The following is a 17173-nucleotide window of genomic DNA, read 5'->3' as shown; positions in this document are numbered from 1 at the left end:
AAAAAAATCTTCCCTTCCTCCCCAGCTCAAGGAGATTGTAGGAAGATTAAGGCTCTCCCAGGACAGAGACTGAGTAACATCTTTTGTTGTGTGTGTTTATCTTGGAGGTCACTATCCTACCTAATCAGGCTCCACAAAGGATGGAATGCTCAGGGAAAGATGGCCACAGTTGTGTAGGGCTCCATCCACCTTGGAGCTCTGAGGCCTATTGCTGCCAGCTCAAGGCTTGGAGGGTGTTCCTGTTTGAGCTGGCAGCCGCGTGTCACCTGTGGGCTGTGCTTCCAGGCTCTCTGCCATGAGGCAGCTGAAAACACGTAAACCCAGCAGCGTCCTCATTGCCCTAACAGGGATGGTCAAATGGCTCCTATTACTGAGAATCCAATTAGTGTGAGGTGCTGAGCAGTTTGAGAGGGATTCAGCCTGATAAGTATAAAGAGTATGATAAGGAGAGACTGAAAAATAAAGTTGGCTGCCTCTAAGCAGCTCTAGAAAAATAGCATGGTGGAAAAAGTGCATAAACATCTTGCTCTACTCTCTCTGTGGATCCATTAAACACATACCATAGCAGAGAGTCTTGAAATAAATAAACGAAACCCTCAAAAATAGCAAAATTAAGTGAGGAACTTCCCTCTAGGAGGTACTGAGGGACAAAAAGCTTATAAATACATAAAAACAAAGATTTAAAATGACCACAGATAAGTCATTCTGATGAATCTCTTGTCTCCTGGCAGCCAATATTAATTAGCAAAGATGAGGGAAACCGTTCCTTGTAGAGAATACATAGTTCAACCAGAGTGAGCCAGGAGTTTGTCACTGAGTGAAGGTGTCGAGGCTGCCGGGAGGATTTCAGACCTCTTGGAGCTGGAAAGTTTGACCAGTCAAAGGAGTACAGATTGGGAAAGGAAGATGGGAGTGAAACACCATGCTTCAGGAGGAGGTATCTAATTTCTAATTAAAGAAGAATCTGTGTGCCTCAGTGTAGGAAATGCTGATGTCAACTGGCTTTGTTTTGTGGGGGATTTCTTTTCTTTCTGACACTGTGGTTGGGCAGGTACTTGGACAGGCAGTGTCAGCATCCCACAATGCTTCCACACAAATGTTTGTGTCCAGTTCATGGCAAACCACGCTGGGGAGCTGATCCAGCTGGAAAACAACATTTCCCAGTAACAAAAGGAAGTGTTTTGGTTTCATCCAGCTATAAAAATTCCTTGATCTAGTTCTCTGTGATGAGCAGAAACACTTGTGCTGGCACTCTGCTGTGGGCCACAAATAGCCAGGGAAGAGAATGTGTTGGCAGTTGTGATGGCAGCTGAGGCACATCCAACTGCAACCTAGAATGGCTTTCAGTGGTAGGAGTGTGATGGTGACATTGCACTGGTAGGAGTGTGTTGGTGACATTTTGACCACTTGAAACATTTGTTGTGTCACCCTTAACAAGGAGTGCCCAGTAAGAACAGACTTCTGGTGTAAAACAGTTAATACCAATGTGCTGATCAAGCACGTTTAAGAAGGGTGAGAAGGGAATTCACTTGTGAAGTGTGCTTCTGATGTGAACTACAAGCCCTGCTGTCAGGGATGTGCCTCATATTGAGAAATGGAATTTACTTGTGATGGGGAGCAGATAGATGAAAGCTTTTCAGGCTATTAGCACCTTTTTGTCCCTGCCCCACGCTTAAAAATCAAACTTTGTCAGTGGAGTATGTCTCCATTTGAAAAATTGTGAGCTGCTAAACTGAAACCTTTTGGGGGGGTTTCCACATTGCCTGTGTTTCAGAGCTGATTGGGTCCCATGATGTCAGAAGGGGCCTGAATGGTTGCAGTGCCCAAATACTAATTTCAGTAGCTGGTAGGATTTAGGAATGTGGCTAATACCGTTCAGCATGATTCTGAAAGTGCTGTGCTTCTGTGATTTCATTTGCTTTCCCTTTATCCTTGGATTCAATTGGTTCATTAACTAAAGTCTAATGTCATTCTGTCTAGTCTCTCCTTGTTTTAGCTTGTATTAAACTGACTGAAAATTGCACTGAAACATTTAAAGATTTGAAGTACTAAGTAAAAATATGATTAACTGATTACAGATTAGTTTTTCTCCCATCTTTAGTAGCTTTACTGGATTTTGATTTTTTTGCTTGAGGGAAATAAAAACCCACAAATTCTTCTATGGCCCTTCTTAATAGAAGTAACTAAACATGTGCTGAACTTTTCAGCTGGTTCTTAATAGTAGCCTCTCACTAATGGAGACATTCATCCTGAGCATGGATCTGGAAGTCTTTGCACCAGTTATGAAGCTCTTCAGTATGTTTTCAGTCTGTAAAGGAACAACATCTGACCTCCAGGCAGCCTTTCTTGTGACTTGTGTTCTGGATTTCCAGATTTACTTTAAACTCCACCAGGTTTAAAAGGGGCACAGCAATGTTTGATTGTGCTGCTCTAGATACTGCTGTGTTCACATGCTTGCCCTCAAACTTGGCTTCAGTATTTCATGAGCCACACTTTGCGCTGACTGCTCACATTGAACAGTGTAAGTGCCACCTTTACCAGTGAGTGTGTGAACTTGAGGGTTTTAAGATATTTTACCTGTAATTTCAGAACAAGATGTAAATATTTCATGTTGTGTGCCTTTCTGAAAGATAGGGCACATGAAGTAAAAACAGACCAGCTGAATTTCCAGCTATCTGGGTAGCATTTGTGGTGGAAGAGCATTTCTAAGCATTCTATCTTACAGCAAAAAAAAGATGTAGATAGATACAGTAACAAGGCCAAAAGTTGGGCAGAAGTTACATTTATGGGATAACTTTTAGTCTGAGGGAGGCTGCTGTGTAGCAGACTGCTGTGAAGGTGAAATAGTGCATGGTTAGCATATGAAAAGCATATTTGAGGATGTACTTAAAGGCAACAGGTTTAAAAGGTAGTCTAGCATCACCATTACTAATGTTAATATCCTAGATTTAAGTTGGTTTAACTTGACTCACAGCCTCAAGTTACTTTTTTTGCTTGCTACTACTGGTTATTTAAACAGCTAATTAGTAGTGTAGAAGAGGCAATATTTTATGGAAATGTTATTTGAAAATAATTTATTGCCTTTTTAAAAACAGTAGATATTAAAACTAGGAAATGTAAGTAAACTTACAGTCCTGGTAGCATCAATGTTCCTTCCCAAAGCCTCATGTTAAATTTGGAAATACCTCTATGAAGATCTCGTCCCACTTCATATCCCATAAGTGGTCCCTGAACATGCTTGGCCAGCTTAAATCATCAAGAATGGTTAATACAGGCCACTAGAGAGAGGAAATATGTAGAGGGTATTTAAGATAAAAAGAGAGAGCTGATGAACCCAGTGCTTTTGATTTAGATGGCTGCTCAGAGAATAAAGATATCAAAGCTGTTGTCTGCAATACTTTTGTGTGTATGGGAATCTGTCCTGGTTACCAGATCTGGTGTTTGCTGACAGGTAACAATTATGTAACCTTTAAAGAAAAAGCTGAGAAAAACACAGGGCAAGATATTAAAAGTAGCTGAGGGTTTGGGACGTGTGTATGGTGTTTGTTACCCACTGCTTCACTTTTCTTTTTAAGAGGGGCTTAGTGGTGAAAGACTAACATGCCAAATAATGTTAAACATGCGGTTGGGTGGGTAAGTGCCTGTGTCATGTGCTGTTCCAGTACACCTGGTCTAGGCTACAGTAGTTTGCATGAGGGAAAGCTTTCCCTCTGCCTTGGGTTGAACGCTTAGGTAGAAGGAGGAAACAGCCAAACATATACTCTGATCTGCATCATTAATGACTCTCATCTCCTTGCTGAAATTTTAATCCGTGAAATCTCAAATAGGAGTATTCTTTCATGAGTAGAGATGTGTAGTCTGCAATGCCAGGCCATCAGCACTGGTCACAAAGTGATATATTTGCATGAGGGAACAGTCCAAATCAGAGTTGTGTTATTACAATACTAATTATTATATATGTGAAAATTTTTCTGACTTTTCCCTTTTTGCTAATTGAATTTTACAGGAAAGCAGACATGATACACTGACAGCATTTGGAAATAAACTTTGGCAGTAAGATGGAAGCATAAATCTCAAGATTCTAGACCAAAACAGAAATGGCTCATGAGTATTGAAAGAAGAGACTGAAGAGCCTCCAACACTTGAGTGAGCAGTGGAAAAGGAGCAACTACCATGGTAACACTAATAACAGAAAAGCTGCAGAACCAGAGCTTGGATGATCTGACCTGTAAAACATACAATATTAATCTGGTAAGGATCTACCAAAACAACATGAAATAAATGTGAAATGCTGAGTAACTCACAACTGCATAACCTATTTAACAATGCAGATCAGCCAGAATTCAGCTATTTGAGTTAGAAGTGGTTTGCAAGGTCGGGTGAGAGTTGTAATAGGAAGGAAAAGTGGATCTTTAGTGTTTAGTCCATTTTTGAAGTGCTACTTTTTTAGTTTAATGATCTTTTTAACCTTGCTACTTCATTTTAAATAGCAAAAGCCATTTCTCTTCATGAAATAGTGTTCTCATCTAATGACTGACAAGGATTATCCAAGCTTCTCAGGATTCCTTTTTTGCTAGCAAAATGAAAACTTCAACCCATAGAAATATGTGTAAACCCATAAAAATGTGTGCTTCACTCCATACTGACCAGGTGATTGATAGCTTTATATCTGACAAGAGTATTTACTTATAACAATCCTTGACTGCCATGTAGGTAGCTATCACCACTGGGCAGAAGGAAAACAGATCATCAAGTAAATACAGTTAAACCAAAAGTCAGGTTGCTACCAGACTGTTGTTGTTTGTGGTAGAGTGGATCCTGGCTTTTTCAGTGTCTCAGATGCCTGGTGCTCTGAAAAACTTTGTAGCTTATAGTGTTACTCTTGCTGGTTTAATCTCTGGTTGCATTGTGTGACTCAAACATGCAATTTAGGCATGAGGGAATCTATTCTCTTCATATCTCTCTTGTGAATGAAATAGCTACTCCAGAGTGAGTAATGCAGAAAAGTCTCTTGTCAGTTCCAGATGCCTACCTGAGAACCCTGAAACCATGTTCTGTATGGAATGCACTAATTTTGTTTTACTGACTTTGGTTACAGTGGCACCCTTCTGTAAGTCAAACTTCAATGTTCCAGTGGGACACAAGAGAGCTTAACTAAATGTCAAGGTGTTGCTCAACTCAAGTCTTGATACTTTTTAAAATAATCAAATATTGGACCTGAAGTATGTCAGTTACTTTTAGATTCTGTGTTGTAACTTACTTAAACAACTGAACTGCTTCCTTATTGATTTCAAGAGCCCAAAGCAGGTGGAGTATACCTTGCATGTGGTGGAAGTTGTGCGCAAGCGCCTGCAGTTCTCATATATGCAGTTCCTTGTCCAGTAAGGATATGTAACAGTAGACATTAATCAAGCAGCTTTATTTTCAAAACTGTAGCAGGTCCATTTAGAGTTCTTCCAGTAATTTATTTTACTTTAATTTCACCTTCCCCTTAAATATGTGCTATTCTTGAAAGGCAGATTGAAGGTGTTGAAGTTTTGTTCACTCTCAGGAGAAGTGCATGCTTAGCTCGCATTTATTTTGTCTGGTTTGATGAAGCATTTGGGCCATACAGTTTGTAGGAGAATCTGCTGTGTCTGTGAACTGGCAAAGTCATCATTTGTAACTAAACTCTGGGGCCTAATTGTGAGCCAGTAATGACTTACAGCCAGGAGCAGTGTTTAGTGACAAACATGGTGCAGCACCTTGCAATTTCCAGTCTTTTTACCAAAAGTCACTGAAAGTTTTGGACCACAGACCTCTAATAGCAGAGAAGGCCATATTACTGCTTTTACGCTGTGTGGAGTCTGCGCAGGAGTGTGTTGGCTGTAATGTGTTGTAGGTTGGTTGTTTTTTATTCCTCTCCTTATCTGGACTTATAATAAAGCATGAAAAAGAACAAGTAGAGCGGAAAATGGCACATGATGTCTCATCAGTTGCTTCGTCCTCAGCCTTCTCCTGTTCCTCTCCTCCTTTTATCTGTCAAGTAATTGGTTTTGTAAGTGCTTTAGTTCTTACAGAAAATAGGTTCTGAGGACAGGAACAGGTTCGGTTTGTACACAATGGCACCCTGAAAAAGTGTGGAAATTGCAGAGTGAGGTGTGGAAGTAGAGAAGCAAGCGTGAATAAAAGTGTGCAAGTAGGTTGCTCCCTACTAAAAAGGATTAATGGAAGCAAATAATGGCTTCCTGACTAAAATGAGAACCTGAGATGATAAAAAAAGTGTGCTTTTTCCACTGGTGAAGGCAATTGCTAAATGTCACTAAGAGAAAAAGACTGCTGGTGATAGTCTGGTATCACTGCTAGCACATTTAGGCTTTTTGGCAAGAAGTTCAGGTTAATGCTGTAATTTCTTCTAATAGCAGCAGTTTGGAGCAATTCTGAAGTGATCTTGGCTGCACCTTTTGTTAGTTGTGCTGGCACAAAGTTCTGTGACACCATGTGGTGAACCTCATTGTGAGCTGATTGAGGATTAAGACCAACTTTTTTTTGCCTGGGTTAATGTAGTTAAACCTTATCAGTTTTGTGATACCTTTTACTGTGCATCTGCACAAGTGTCTGGGCACAAGTAGATAAAATAGCTGCGGAAAAGCTATTCTGTTATACAGCTCATGAATGAGGGTTATAAAAGAAGAAAGAATGGCTCTTTCAAAGCCATGTACTGTGCAGCCGAACTGGGCACAAAGACAACATGCATAGGACAGAGTACACTTTTTCATTTGTGTAAGCTGTGTGGTGACCAAGTACCTCTCTTTTATGTTGTAAAATACTGGCTGCAGCTTTTTACTGCTCTCTCAAATGGCATGCTAATTTTCCAAGCTGGTGTAATTCAGCCAGTGCATGCTCAGTGATGTTGTACAGCCTTGTCCTGCACCTGCCTTCAGGAAAATGACTGAGTGACTTGCTGTAGAAGCGGGGAGCCTGTCCCAAGCTTTTTTCCTCAATTTGGGTATTGTAGCTCACAAGGTAGTGTCCCTGGTTGCTCAACTCTACCTCACAAAAGAGAAGTTCTGTGAGCACATTGTGATTTTCATGAGTTGACAGCAGCCCTAAATCAGATAGTTGGGCTCTGGTCCCTTGAACTCTCAGAACTTTTATAGAATTCAGAAGTCTTGGATTTGTCTGTATTCTGACTAAACTTGTATGTTTTTCATATTGCTGTATAGAATCTCGTGTTGGTTTGTGAAGTGACAGCTGTAAGACTTCAAGGTGTGGTAGTGAGGAAGCATGAGCACTGCCAGTCAAGGATTTGTAAAAGGAACAAGTTTTACAGTAAAACCCCTTGCAAGCATGTAGGATTTGTTATTTTTAATTTTTGAGTCTTATTTATGTTAAAAGATGTAGAATTAAACTGTCTTCCTCAGAGGAAAAGCCACTGGTCAGACTACTTGACTTAATCACTTCTTTGCATCCTGAGAAAAGGTCAAAGTGTTCCTCCTCACTATTTCATATCCAGTCATATTTGGAGGATATTTGGTAGAGAAACAGAGGTCTGGCATGGCTTATTCAGACTGAGTCACATCTGTATGGTGGTGGTTAAATTAGTATTTGAATGATAAACAGTGGCTTCCCTGTGGTTTGGAAAGGATGCTGATAAATTGGAGGAACTCAAATGTACTTGGAAACTGGAAAAAAAAAAGCCTTGAAATTAAAGCCATTAATTTTAAAAGTATGAAGATGAAGTTGTCATTCTGAGTATAATGAGGAGGGATAGCACAGGCTGTGAAGTCCTTAATGCAGTACACTGGAGTGTAGAAGAATAGCAAGAATTATTTTTGTTACAGTTGGCTTCTGCTAGCAAAGAACATTTAAAATTAGTGATGTAAATTATAATTCATTGTCGTCTTCACTTGCGCAGCTCTTGCACTTAGTTCAGACTAGGTGTCTTTTTGAGTGACTATTTTAATGAAAGAACAGCTGTTAAGATTCAGAAAACCAACTGAAACTTGCAGCACTGTCCTAAATGTTGTACCACACCTTTCCTTTCCTTTTGGACACAGTCTGTCCAGCTGCACAAAAGAGATTCTATTTACGAACAGGCATTTCAAAGTAGATCCACTTCTTGGCATGAAGCAAACAATTCTAACCTCAGGTGAAACTTGTAGCTTCATTGTTTTATGTGTTTATCTTAGAATATGCCATTATTTCCCTAATAAATTCTCCAGAGGCATGAGATCTCTCTGGATGTTTTAACATCTATTCAAAAAGCAGTAGTTGCAAGATGGATGTGTTTCCTCTTCAGGAAAGTGACCTTGTTGAATAATTTGGCCTTATTCTAAGGAAAATTTCCTTCACACAGAGGGTAGCAGACTTCCCTGTCAAGGTTCTCAGCAATTGCAAGCACTTTTCAGGCTTAATCACAAAATAAAGTATTAATTGAGGAAGCTTCAGGTAGCTCCTAGCACAAAGGGAATGTCTGGGGGAGGGTAGAGTGTGGCCAGCCCAGGGGAGCTGATAAACTGGTTCAGTGCCCTGTTACAGTAATATCTAGTGGGACTTGTGCCATGTGCTGTATAGATAAAGAAAATCCTCTCTCCTATAAAACTTTACAGCCTGACAGGGTCTTCTCAAGTTTAGGCTTCCAGAGGTAGTTAAAATACACCAGCAGACACTGTTTCCAAGTATTTTTGTTTCAGTTATAGAGAGCCAAGCATATATTGTAAAGGAGATTTGTTACTTACTGTCCTCTTAGCCACTCAGCCCTTATTTCAGTGCCTTGAGCTTTTGCTGGAAATAGTGCAGCAAATACTCTCCCTTTCAGCATGTGATGTCACATGTCATGTTCTTAGAGTTTTTGGTCTGAATCTCCAAAGAATTAGCAAAGAATTTTTTTTGTGACTTAGGAGGAGTCTGTGTAAGAGATCCCAAGTGGCAGAGGAGAAGTGTCTGCTTTGTCATGGAACTGAGCACTGGCTTCTCCAGAGCCTGGTCAGAAATAGCTGGCAGGACAAGGTTGCTCTCTCCGAGTTAGAGAACACTGCAGTTCTCTGGAGGACAGACAGTCTGTGTGCATGTGATCCTGCCTTTTCCACGGTTCCCCTGACAAATGGTTTCAGTGCTCTGCAGTTGTCAAAGATAAAGGAGTTCAGTCTCTAACTGATGGAAAAGGCTTTTTAAGGTGGGAAAAGTACAGGTAATCAAATAACTTGGACATCATGAAGAAAACCTTTTAAAAATGCATTTGGCTGAAAACTGTAAAAACTAAGTATCAACTGCCATGTAGGATTGTCCTTGAGGTGCTTTTCCTTATGGGTATTGAATATCTTGGCCTGTGTGAATAAATAGTCTTTTAAACAGCCCCAACTATTATGCCCGTATTAACTCATCTTACTCTTTTCATCTGGCTCAGGATAAATCAGCTCTAAGACTTTGACACAGAATTTTGTTATGAAAACGTTTTCTGTAGCTACTGTCTGATAGTTAAGTAGGTTGGTATTGTGTTTTATTAGGGGAATGATGGAAAGGAAGAATTTGGTGGAAGACCTTATCTTTAATTTGTCCATTTTTCCTTTAGGGACAGCTGAAATGTAACCACTGTTACCTTAATGTGCTCCAGTGTTTCACATGAAGCTGGTACCTGATTAAAGTAAACGATGGGTACTGGCTTTTTAAATGTGAATTCTATGGAACTGGCAAGTTGCAGACTTCAAATGGTTTGAATTGGAGTAATTAACAGCAGATCCAATGGAGATTTAAACTTGGGGTTCTGCTGTTTACTCAGAGTAGCTTCTTTAAAAAGAGGTTATAAATGCATCTGTAGATGTATTTACAAAGTAAAAATGAAATGCTTTGACACATGTTCAGATGCTGATTAAAAATCTCATTGCTCTCGTATGCTTTAATCTGTGCTGTTATTTCCTACCTGTGACACAGTAACACCAAGGGAATATTACCACAGCTCAGTGTTTGTCTCTGTGGGGCTCAAGGATATAAAGTTGTCACTAGTGCTATGTGCTGCTCTACAGAAAAACAAAAAGAAAAGGCTTTGTAGCCCAAGGATGTTTGTTTAAAAATTGACTTTGTATCTGGAAAGGAAGTGTATGTACAATGCTATCTTCTCTGGCTATACACAAAGAACAATGTTCACATAAAGTGTGTTGCTGTTTTTTAAAGCAATCTTCCTCTCCATCCTGAGGTGGTGGTGGGGGAGTGAATAATGAGCCTTGGCTTGATGGAGCTATGAGCCACTTATTTATAGCTCCTTTATAGGATGCTGGATTTGCAAGGTCTGTGCTTTGTCTGAGAAATCTAGACTATTAAGAATGCCTTTGCAGTAATATTTTTTTAGGTAAATTAGCTACAAACTTGTCTTACTGTGTAGATGCTACTGATGAGGCTTAATTGAAGGCCTTTACACACAGAGCTTGTTTTAAGCATGCCTGTTATGTTATTTTCCACCAATAAGCTGAGATTTAAAAAGCAGTCAGCCTGCTAAAGATGTTTTGATGATAAGAAAGATATTTTTCAATGGCTTTTCTACTTTGAAGAAGTAAAAATAATAAATTCGCTGCATTGATTATAAGAAAATGTAAAATACTAATAAAGCCTGATTGGAACAGTGTTCATGGTGGTGAACTTCAAGACCTTGTATATTTAATTTAGATAAAGCTATTCCTGTCCCTTAGTTGAAGATGAAGTGTTTTGCCTTCTAGCCTTAAGATTGAAAATGGAAACCCAACTGCCAGATTGTAATTTCCTCTCTGCTGAAATGAAAATTGGATCAAAGCTCTTTCATTAAGGATGAATTATCACTCTTAATTTTCCAGTTTATTTGCATGGGCTAATGTTGTAACTCTTGAAACAGTTTGATACTTAGCAATATATCAAAACATTACAAATAATTAGGTGCCAGAGGCTTATTTATAAAGATCAGCTGTTCAGGAATTTCTTCAAGTTACATTGGAGAACCCCATCTTTTAAAGGCATTGTTAACTGCACATATAGGAAAACTAAAATCTGCATGCAGTTTCCTTGAAGTGAATGCTGACTCTTTCCACAGTTAAAACTTATTTTTCTCTGATTTCAGTACTCATCTGAGAAGCTGAACAAAAGTGGCAGCTTGTTCCCTTTCGAAATCAATGGTAAGTTCTTCAGGAACCTTAGCTGTGTTTTACTGAGGTAATTGGTATAGCAAGCAGCCTTTCTTTTGTAAATAAGGTGAGGGGGATGGAGCATGCTGCTGTAGAGCCTGCTGGTTTAAGCTGGTCTTTGAACAATACTGGGAATAGCTGGTTGTTAGTTTTGTACTTGTGATCTGCTTTGCATAGTAAAAAGCCCGTGTAACACTTTTTTTTTTTTGTTCAATATCTGCCTTGGTGTGCAGAAGCACACTAATGCTGTTTTTCATGTTAAACATCTTCAGATTCCTCAGCTAGTAGAAATCTTTGCACACCTTATAATATTCTTTGCCACACAAACCATCCAGCATGATGCAAACCTGAAGCTGAAGTCCAGTGCCCTCATAGAAGTGTTATTTGCCTTCATTCCCCCTTGGTCCTGTTAGAATAAGCTTCATCTAGCAAAAAGAAGAGTTCCAGTTATTGATATGTGAACTTTGTACTGCCTTATTAAGGCATGGAGTTGAAATTTTGCATGTTATGTTTTCTCTGAGCAAGGAGAACTTCTATTTGCGCAGTGGGATTCCTCATAAAATGTGAATCTTGGTTTGTGAGAAGTTTCAAATGGTGCTTTGTCCAAACAGCATTACCAACTAGGCAGGTATCCTGGTGGGGGTCTGTCACAGACCACCCAACCGGGATGAAGAGAAGCAGACAGAATACTCTGTAAGCAGCTGGGAGAAGCCTCACAATTGCTGGTCCTGTCATGGGGGGCTTCAACTTACCAGATGTGTGCTGGAAATACAATACAGCAGGGAGGAAGCAGTCCAGGAGGCTCCTGGACTTTGTGGAAGAAAACTCCCTGATGCAGCTGATGAGTGAGCTCAGCCAGGGGAGAGACCCTGCTGGTTTTAAACAGGGAAGGACTGGTGGTGAGGCGGTGATCAGGGGCTGCCTGGGGTTTGATCCTTGGAGAAAGGAGGAGGCAGGGATTAGGAGAACTGCCACCTGGGACTTGTGGAGGGCAGAAGTAGGGGGCTGTGGGCAGAGTCCCTTGGGAGGCAGTCCTGAATGGCAGAGGAGTCCAGGAAGGCTGGATGTGATTTAAGAAGGAAATGTTAAAGGTGCAGGAGCCGGCTGTTGAAAGATGAGCCAGTGGGGAACATGGTTGGTCTGTTTGAACAGAGAGCTTTGGCTGGAGCTCAAGGCTAAGGAAAAAAAGCCAGGAGAGGTGACCTTTGGAGGGAGAGGAAGGCAACTCAGGAGGACTATGAGGATGTTGTCAGCTTATACAGGGAGACAATGAGAAGGGCCAGAGTTCAACAAGAAGCTGATCTGGCTACTGCCATAAAACACAATTAAAAATGTTTCTGTAAATGCTTCAGCAACAGAAGGAGGGCTAAGGAAAATGTCCATCCTTTACTGGATGCAAGGAGGATATAGGGACAAGGGATGATGGAAGCTGAGGTATTTAGTGCCTTCTTTGCCAGAGTCTTTAACAGTAAGACCAGTTGTTCTCTGGGTGCTCAGCCTCTTGAGGTGGAAGACAGGGATGGGGAGCAGAATGAGGCCCCCATAATCCAAGGGAAAATGGTCAGAGATCTGCTGCATCACTCAGACCCACACAGGGCTGTGGGGCTGGATGGGACCCACCCAGGAGGACTGAGGGAGCCATGGATGGGCTCACTGAGCCGCTCTGGCATTTACCAGCACTCGTGGTTCTCTGGGGAGGTCCCAGGGCCTGGAGGTCACCAGATGTGACACTCATCTGCCAGCAGGGCCTGGAGGAGGATCTGGGAGCTACAAGCTGTCAGTCTGGTCTTTGTGAAAGGCAGGTCCTGCTGGACCAACCCAGTCTTCTCTAACAAGGTGACCTGTCTTGTGCATGAGGGAAAGGCTTCTCCTGAATAGCGGGTGACAGGACAAGAGGTAACAGCCTCAAATTGCACCAGGGGAGGCCTAGATTGCATGTCAGGAGAAATTTCTTCACTGGAAGGGTTGTCAAGTATGGAAACTGGGTGCCCAGGGTAGTGGTGGAGTCACCATCCCTGCAGGTATTTAAAATACATGTAGATGTGGCACTTGGAACATGGTTTAACGGTGGACTTGGTAGATTTAAGTTAATGATTGGACTCTGATCTTAGAGGTGTTTTCCTAAATTATTAGGTGCTTCTGCCATGTAAACAATTAAAACACAGATTCTTGACTTTTTTATTTTTACATTAAACTTTTAAATAAGTCTCCTATCCTGGAAGAAAGCTTCCTAAGGATTAAAAAAAAAATCAGGTGAGTTCCAGCTAGGAAATTCTCCTGCAGTAGATGCTAGGCGTTTCATACATTAGCTGGACCCCATTGTGTTGGCTCTTTTACTTGCATTGAATTATGGATGGTCCCTGCCTTGAAGAGCTTGCATGCTTAAGGCAAAGCACAGTATGTGGTTGTACCCATCTGAAAGAATGGAGGAGGAAGGACAGAGGAATTCTAATAAAACATGTTTGAATAGGCCAGCTGTCTGCACAGTTAAATGATTTTGAGACAATAGGGTGTTCTTTTAAATAAGATCCAAATAAACAGGATAATCCATGACATACTTTGGGCATGGAACATGTACAACTATTTGGGTTTGCAACTTTTAAAGCTACTCAGCAAGTCTTTTAGCTGTTTATTACTCTAAAACTTAGTTTAGAAAATCAAGCATAAGAATATACTAGTATTGAGAGTTTAGGCTCTATCTAGTTTCTTAAAGTAGATGTATAGGAAAAAATGGGTATTTTAAATGTTCTTTCTTTAAAGCCAGGATAAGTGAAACTTATTTGGCTAATTGGTTTAAATTAGCAAATTTTCTAACCAAGCATGAAGCACTGTTAGCTGGCCAACAGTTTTGCTGCTTTTCAATTTGCAAATCCGAAGTCTGCTGTAGTTCTTCTTACACTTCATTGTATAATGTGGAGGAACAGCTGTAAAATGTGCAGAATGTTCTCAAAGAAACGCTTCACAAAAGAGCGAGAGGCTGCACTGGCAGACTGCTTTTAACCCAGCCTTGCCACTCCAGATGAGAAGTTGTGCACTGTGTCTGCATTCACAGCAAGACTTGCAGGAGGTTCTTAAGGGATACTTTATTTTATGCATTGCATTAAATTAAGATTTGGGTTTTTTTCATATAGTCAGAATGTAAGGGGGGAAGCAACAGTCTTCAGTCTGATTTAACGTTATACTGTTTTAATTTAAAGTAAAGCTTTTCAGAGCAGTGAATGTGAACATTCTTTGGAACTTTTCTTTAATAAGGTGTTTTTGATAGAAAAGCATAAGAACTAAATGAAGAACAGCAGTTTGAAGTGATTATCCAGCTCTTGCATAAAAAAATGAAGAGTTCCCTGATGGCTTCTTGCAAGAATCTGTGTTCTCAACAGCGTCTTGTGTTGTTAATCTGTTTTGTTTGTACCTGAGCTTGTTCACTAGTCTGATTTAATTGTAGTGTGTGCTGTGCAGTACGAAACTGTCGTGTTGCTCACTGAAAAAAAAACCATTGTAGTTATTCAGTGTAAAGGAAAATGTATTAGCAAGGTACGTATATATTGGAATGCCTCATTGGTTCCTGATTAAATACTTTGGTCTTTGTGTTTTTGAATTTTCTACTTATTTTTATAGTGTGAAATTTTGATTAGGAGCTGAGTGTTTATAGTTCATCCTTCTAAAGATGGTTTCGATGGCTTTACATTAAACTAGGCTTAACACAAATGGTTCTTTCTCCTGTCACCTCTGACGTGTATCTTGTCTTGCTTTCAGAAGACAGTCCTTGGAAAGCTTTGAATGGGGGTTACCCAGCGCAGCCTGAGAGCAGCAGGAGCTCAGCGTGCCCCTTCGCGGTGTGCCCGTTCAGCGCCGCGGGCCATGGCAGCCTGCCGTGGCAGCAGGAGGCGTCGAGCGCGTCCATGGTGTCGGGCTGGATCAGCGAGCTGAACCTCAACGAGAACGCGGGCCAGCCGCTGGCGCCGCCCACCAAGCGCCACTGCCGCTCGCTGTCGGAGCCCGACGAGCTGGCGCGCTGCCGCTCCCCCTGGAAGCCCGGCGGCTCCAAGGTGTGGACTCCTGTGTCCAAGAGACGCTGTAACAGCGGCGGCAGCGCTACCCTGCAGCGCTGCAACAGCCACGGAAGCGCCACCTTGCAGAGAAGCACAAGCATCAGCCTGCCGCAGAACATCCTGTCCCTGAGCAACGTCTTCACCGTCACCAGCTTCAACACCTCTCCAGTACCCAGACCTTCCTCTGCCAGCAGCGGGTTTGTGGACAGCAGCGAGGGCAGCACGAGCTCCAGCACCCGCTGGAATTCCGGAGGCCCTTGTGACTTTAACCCGAGGCGCCGCCTGTCCCTCTCGCAGGAGCACATCACCGAGACGGGGAACCTCTTGCCTTCAGCCAGCAGCACTCCCACCTCCACGCCCGAGCTCAGCCGGCGGCAGGGCCTGCTCAGGTGCCGCTCGCAGCCCTGCGTGCTGAACGAGAAGAAAAGCCGGCTGAAGCGCAGACGGGAGGAGGATGTACGATGGAACAGGCCATCCTTAGACTTTTTTAAAATGACACGGGTGAGATTTTGCTTTGCTCACTGTGGGAAGGGAGCTCTTGCAGAAAGGGTGTTTCTAGATCAGCAGTGCTAATTTGTAGTTGTTGTAGGTGTGCTTGTGCCCTGGGTCTGTCACCTTTGGCAGGAGAGCAGGATGCTTGCGCTATACCCTAATGCCACTTAGGTTCTGCCTGTGAAACCCAGTTCTTCAAGTTCTGAAGCATATAGAATATATTCTGACGTTCTGAAGCATACAGAATATATTCTGAAGCATATAGAACGCTGAGAGCTCTGGAAAGATGTTTAAAAGCAGAGACCACAGAAAATTGGCCTGCTTTTTGAAAAGCAAGGACACCATGAGGAATGGAGTGCACATGGTAGCAAAAAGTTGATACCACTGTCTTCCCCCATGCAATGATTTCTGAGTAATGTTACTTCCCTTGGTTTGAGTAATTCTATGAAGCTAAGTAAGAGCAAGCAAACCCCTGTATAAATGGATTGACTAAAGAAGCTTCAAATAAGCAGTTAGAAAGAGGTAGTATTCTAATATGGCAACTACAGGTGCTTTAGCTCAATGGAGGGGTGTTTTACTCCAGAATTTTATTTAGAGTTCTACTTCCCTCCTCATTAGAGGTGCTGATTCAAGGGCTAGAAAACTTCAGTTCATGCCTATACTTTGTATGTAATACAAATGCATGTAGCAGAACTCACTTCTTTGGAATTTTTTGGTCAGCAGAGTTGAGTGCTACAGTTAAAAATGTAAAACTGAATGTAACATTATGGTCAGAGAACACTTTGTGCTTGTGAATATAACCCTACTGCCTTCAGTAGATAGCAGGCTTGGAAGGTTTGTGTGATAGTTCTGTTATGACCAGTGGTGAGGAGGCAGTTTGCAAAAGCAGCAGTAAAATTGTAAGGAAGGGACATAGTTGTGCACCAGTGTCCCTTATGTGATGCACTGTGCAAAAGAAAAGCTGAATAGGACACAGTGTTGGCTAAAACATGCAGTTTGTGGTACCCCAGTATTAGTAGGCTTTATATCAAAATACCAGTCAGATAGATACTGGAACTGTCTGATGCTAACTGATTTATATCCACTTGGGTAAAAGTCTCTATGATGGCAACTGTCCTTCCCTTGTACTTTTGTGAAACAACTTCCTTATATCTTAAAGGATTTTCCTCTTTAAAAATATAACGTTTTTGGTGGAGCTGTGGGGGTAAAGCGGTCTGTGTAGTTACTGATAAGGTTGATAATCAGTTCTGTTCTAGGTATGACTAGACAGTGTTCTGAGTTTTGGCTAAGATGCAAGTTTGCTAGTTAGCTAATCAGATCTTACCTGTTTCCCTGTGTTAATCACTGCTGGGATTAGTTTGCTAATCTAGACCAGAAGTATTACTGGATTTGCCTTTCAACTGCCTGTGTGGTCTGGTGCAGGTTTCTTTATGTAAAATTGAAAACCTGCCCCTTTTTTGGCTAGGCTCAGTGCTTGCATTCTTCAAGCTCTGGAGGGGAGAT

At 41.5% G+C, this 17173-nt stretch overlaps 1 protein-coding gene across 2 annotated transcripts in view; it reads left to right on the top strand.

Annotated features, from left to right (window-relative positions):
• FAM53A (family with sequence similarity 53 member A) overlaps positions 1 to 17173 on the top strand; it is a 70293-nt gene that overhangs the window by 16204 nt on the left and 36916 nt on the right. For both annotated transcript variants that reach the window (XM_063157955.1, XM_063157954.1), the window contains exons 2-4: positions 4007 to 4251; positions 11066 to 11120; positions 14883 to 15679. In XM_063157955.1, coding sequence (XP_063014025.1) covers positions 4174 to 4251; positions 11066 to 11120; positions 14883 to 15679 — 930 coding nt within the window. In that variant the 5' untranslated portion in view covers positions 4007 to 4173. The remainder of the gene's footprint in view (positions 1 to 4006; positions 4252 to 11065; positions 11121 to 14882; positions 15680 to 17173) is intronic.

This window comes from Melospiza melodia, chromosome 5 (genome assembly GCF_035770615.1).
Source record: "Melospiza melodia melodia isolate bMelMel2 chromosome 5, bMelMel2.pri, whole genome shotgun sequence".
NCBI classification, from domain to species: domain Eukaryota; kingdom Metazoa; phylum Chordata; class Aves; order Passeriformes; family Passerellidae; genus Melospiza; species Melospiza melodia.
Note: the sequence above shows the minus strand (reverse complement) of the source record. Positions and strands in the feature narration are given on the sequence as shown.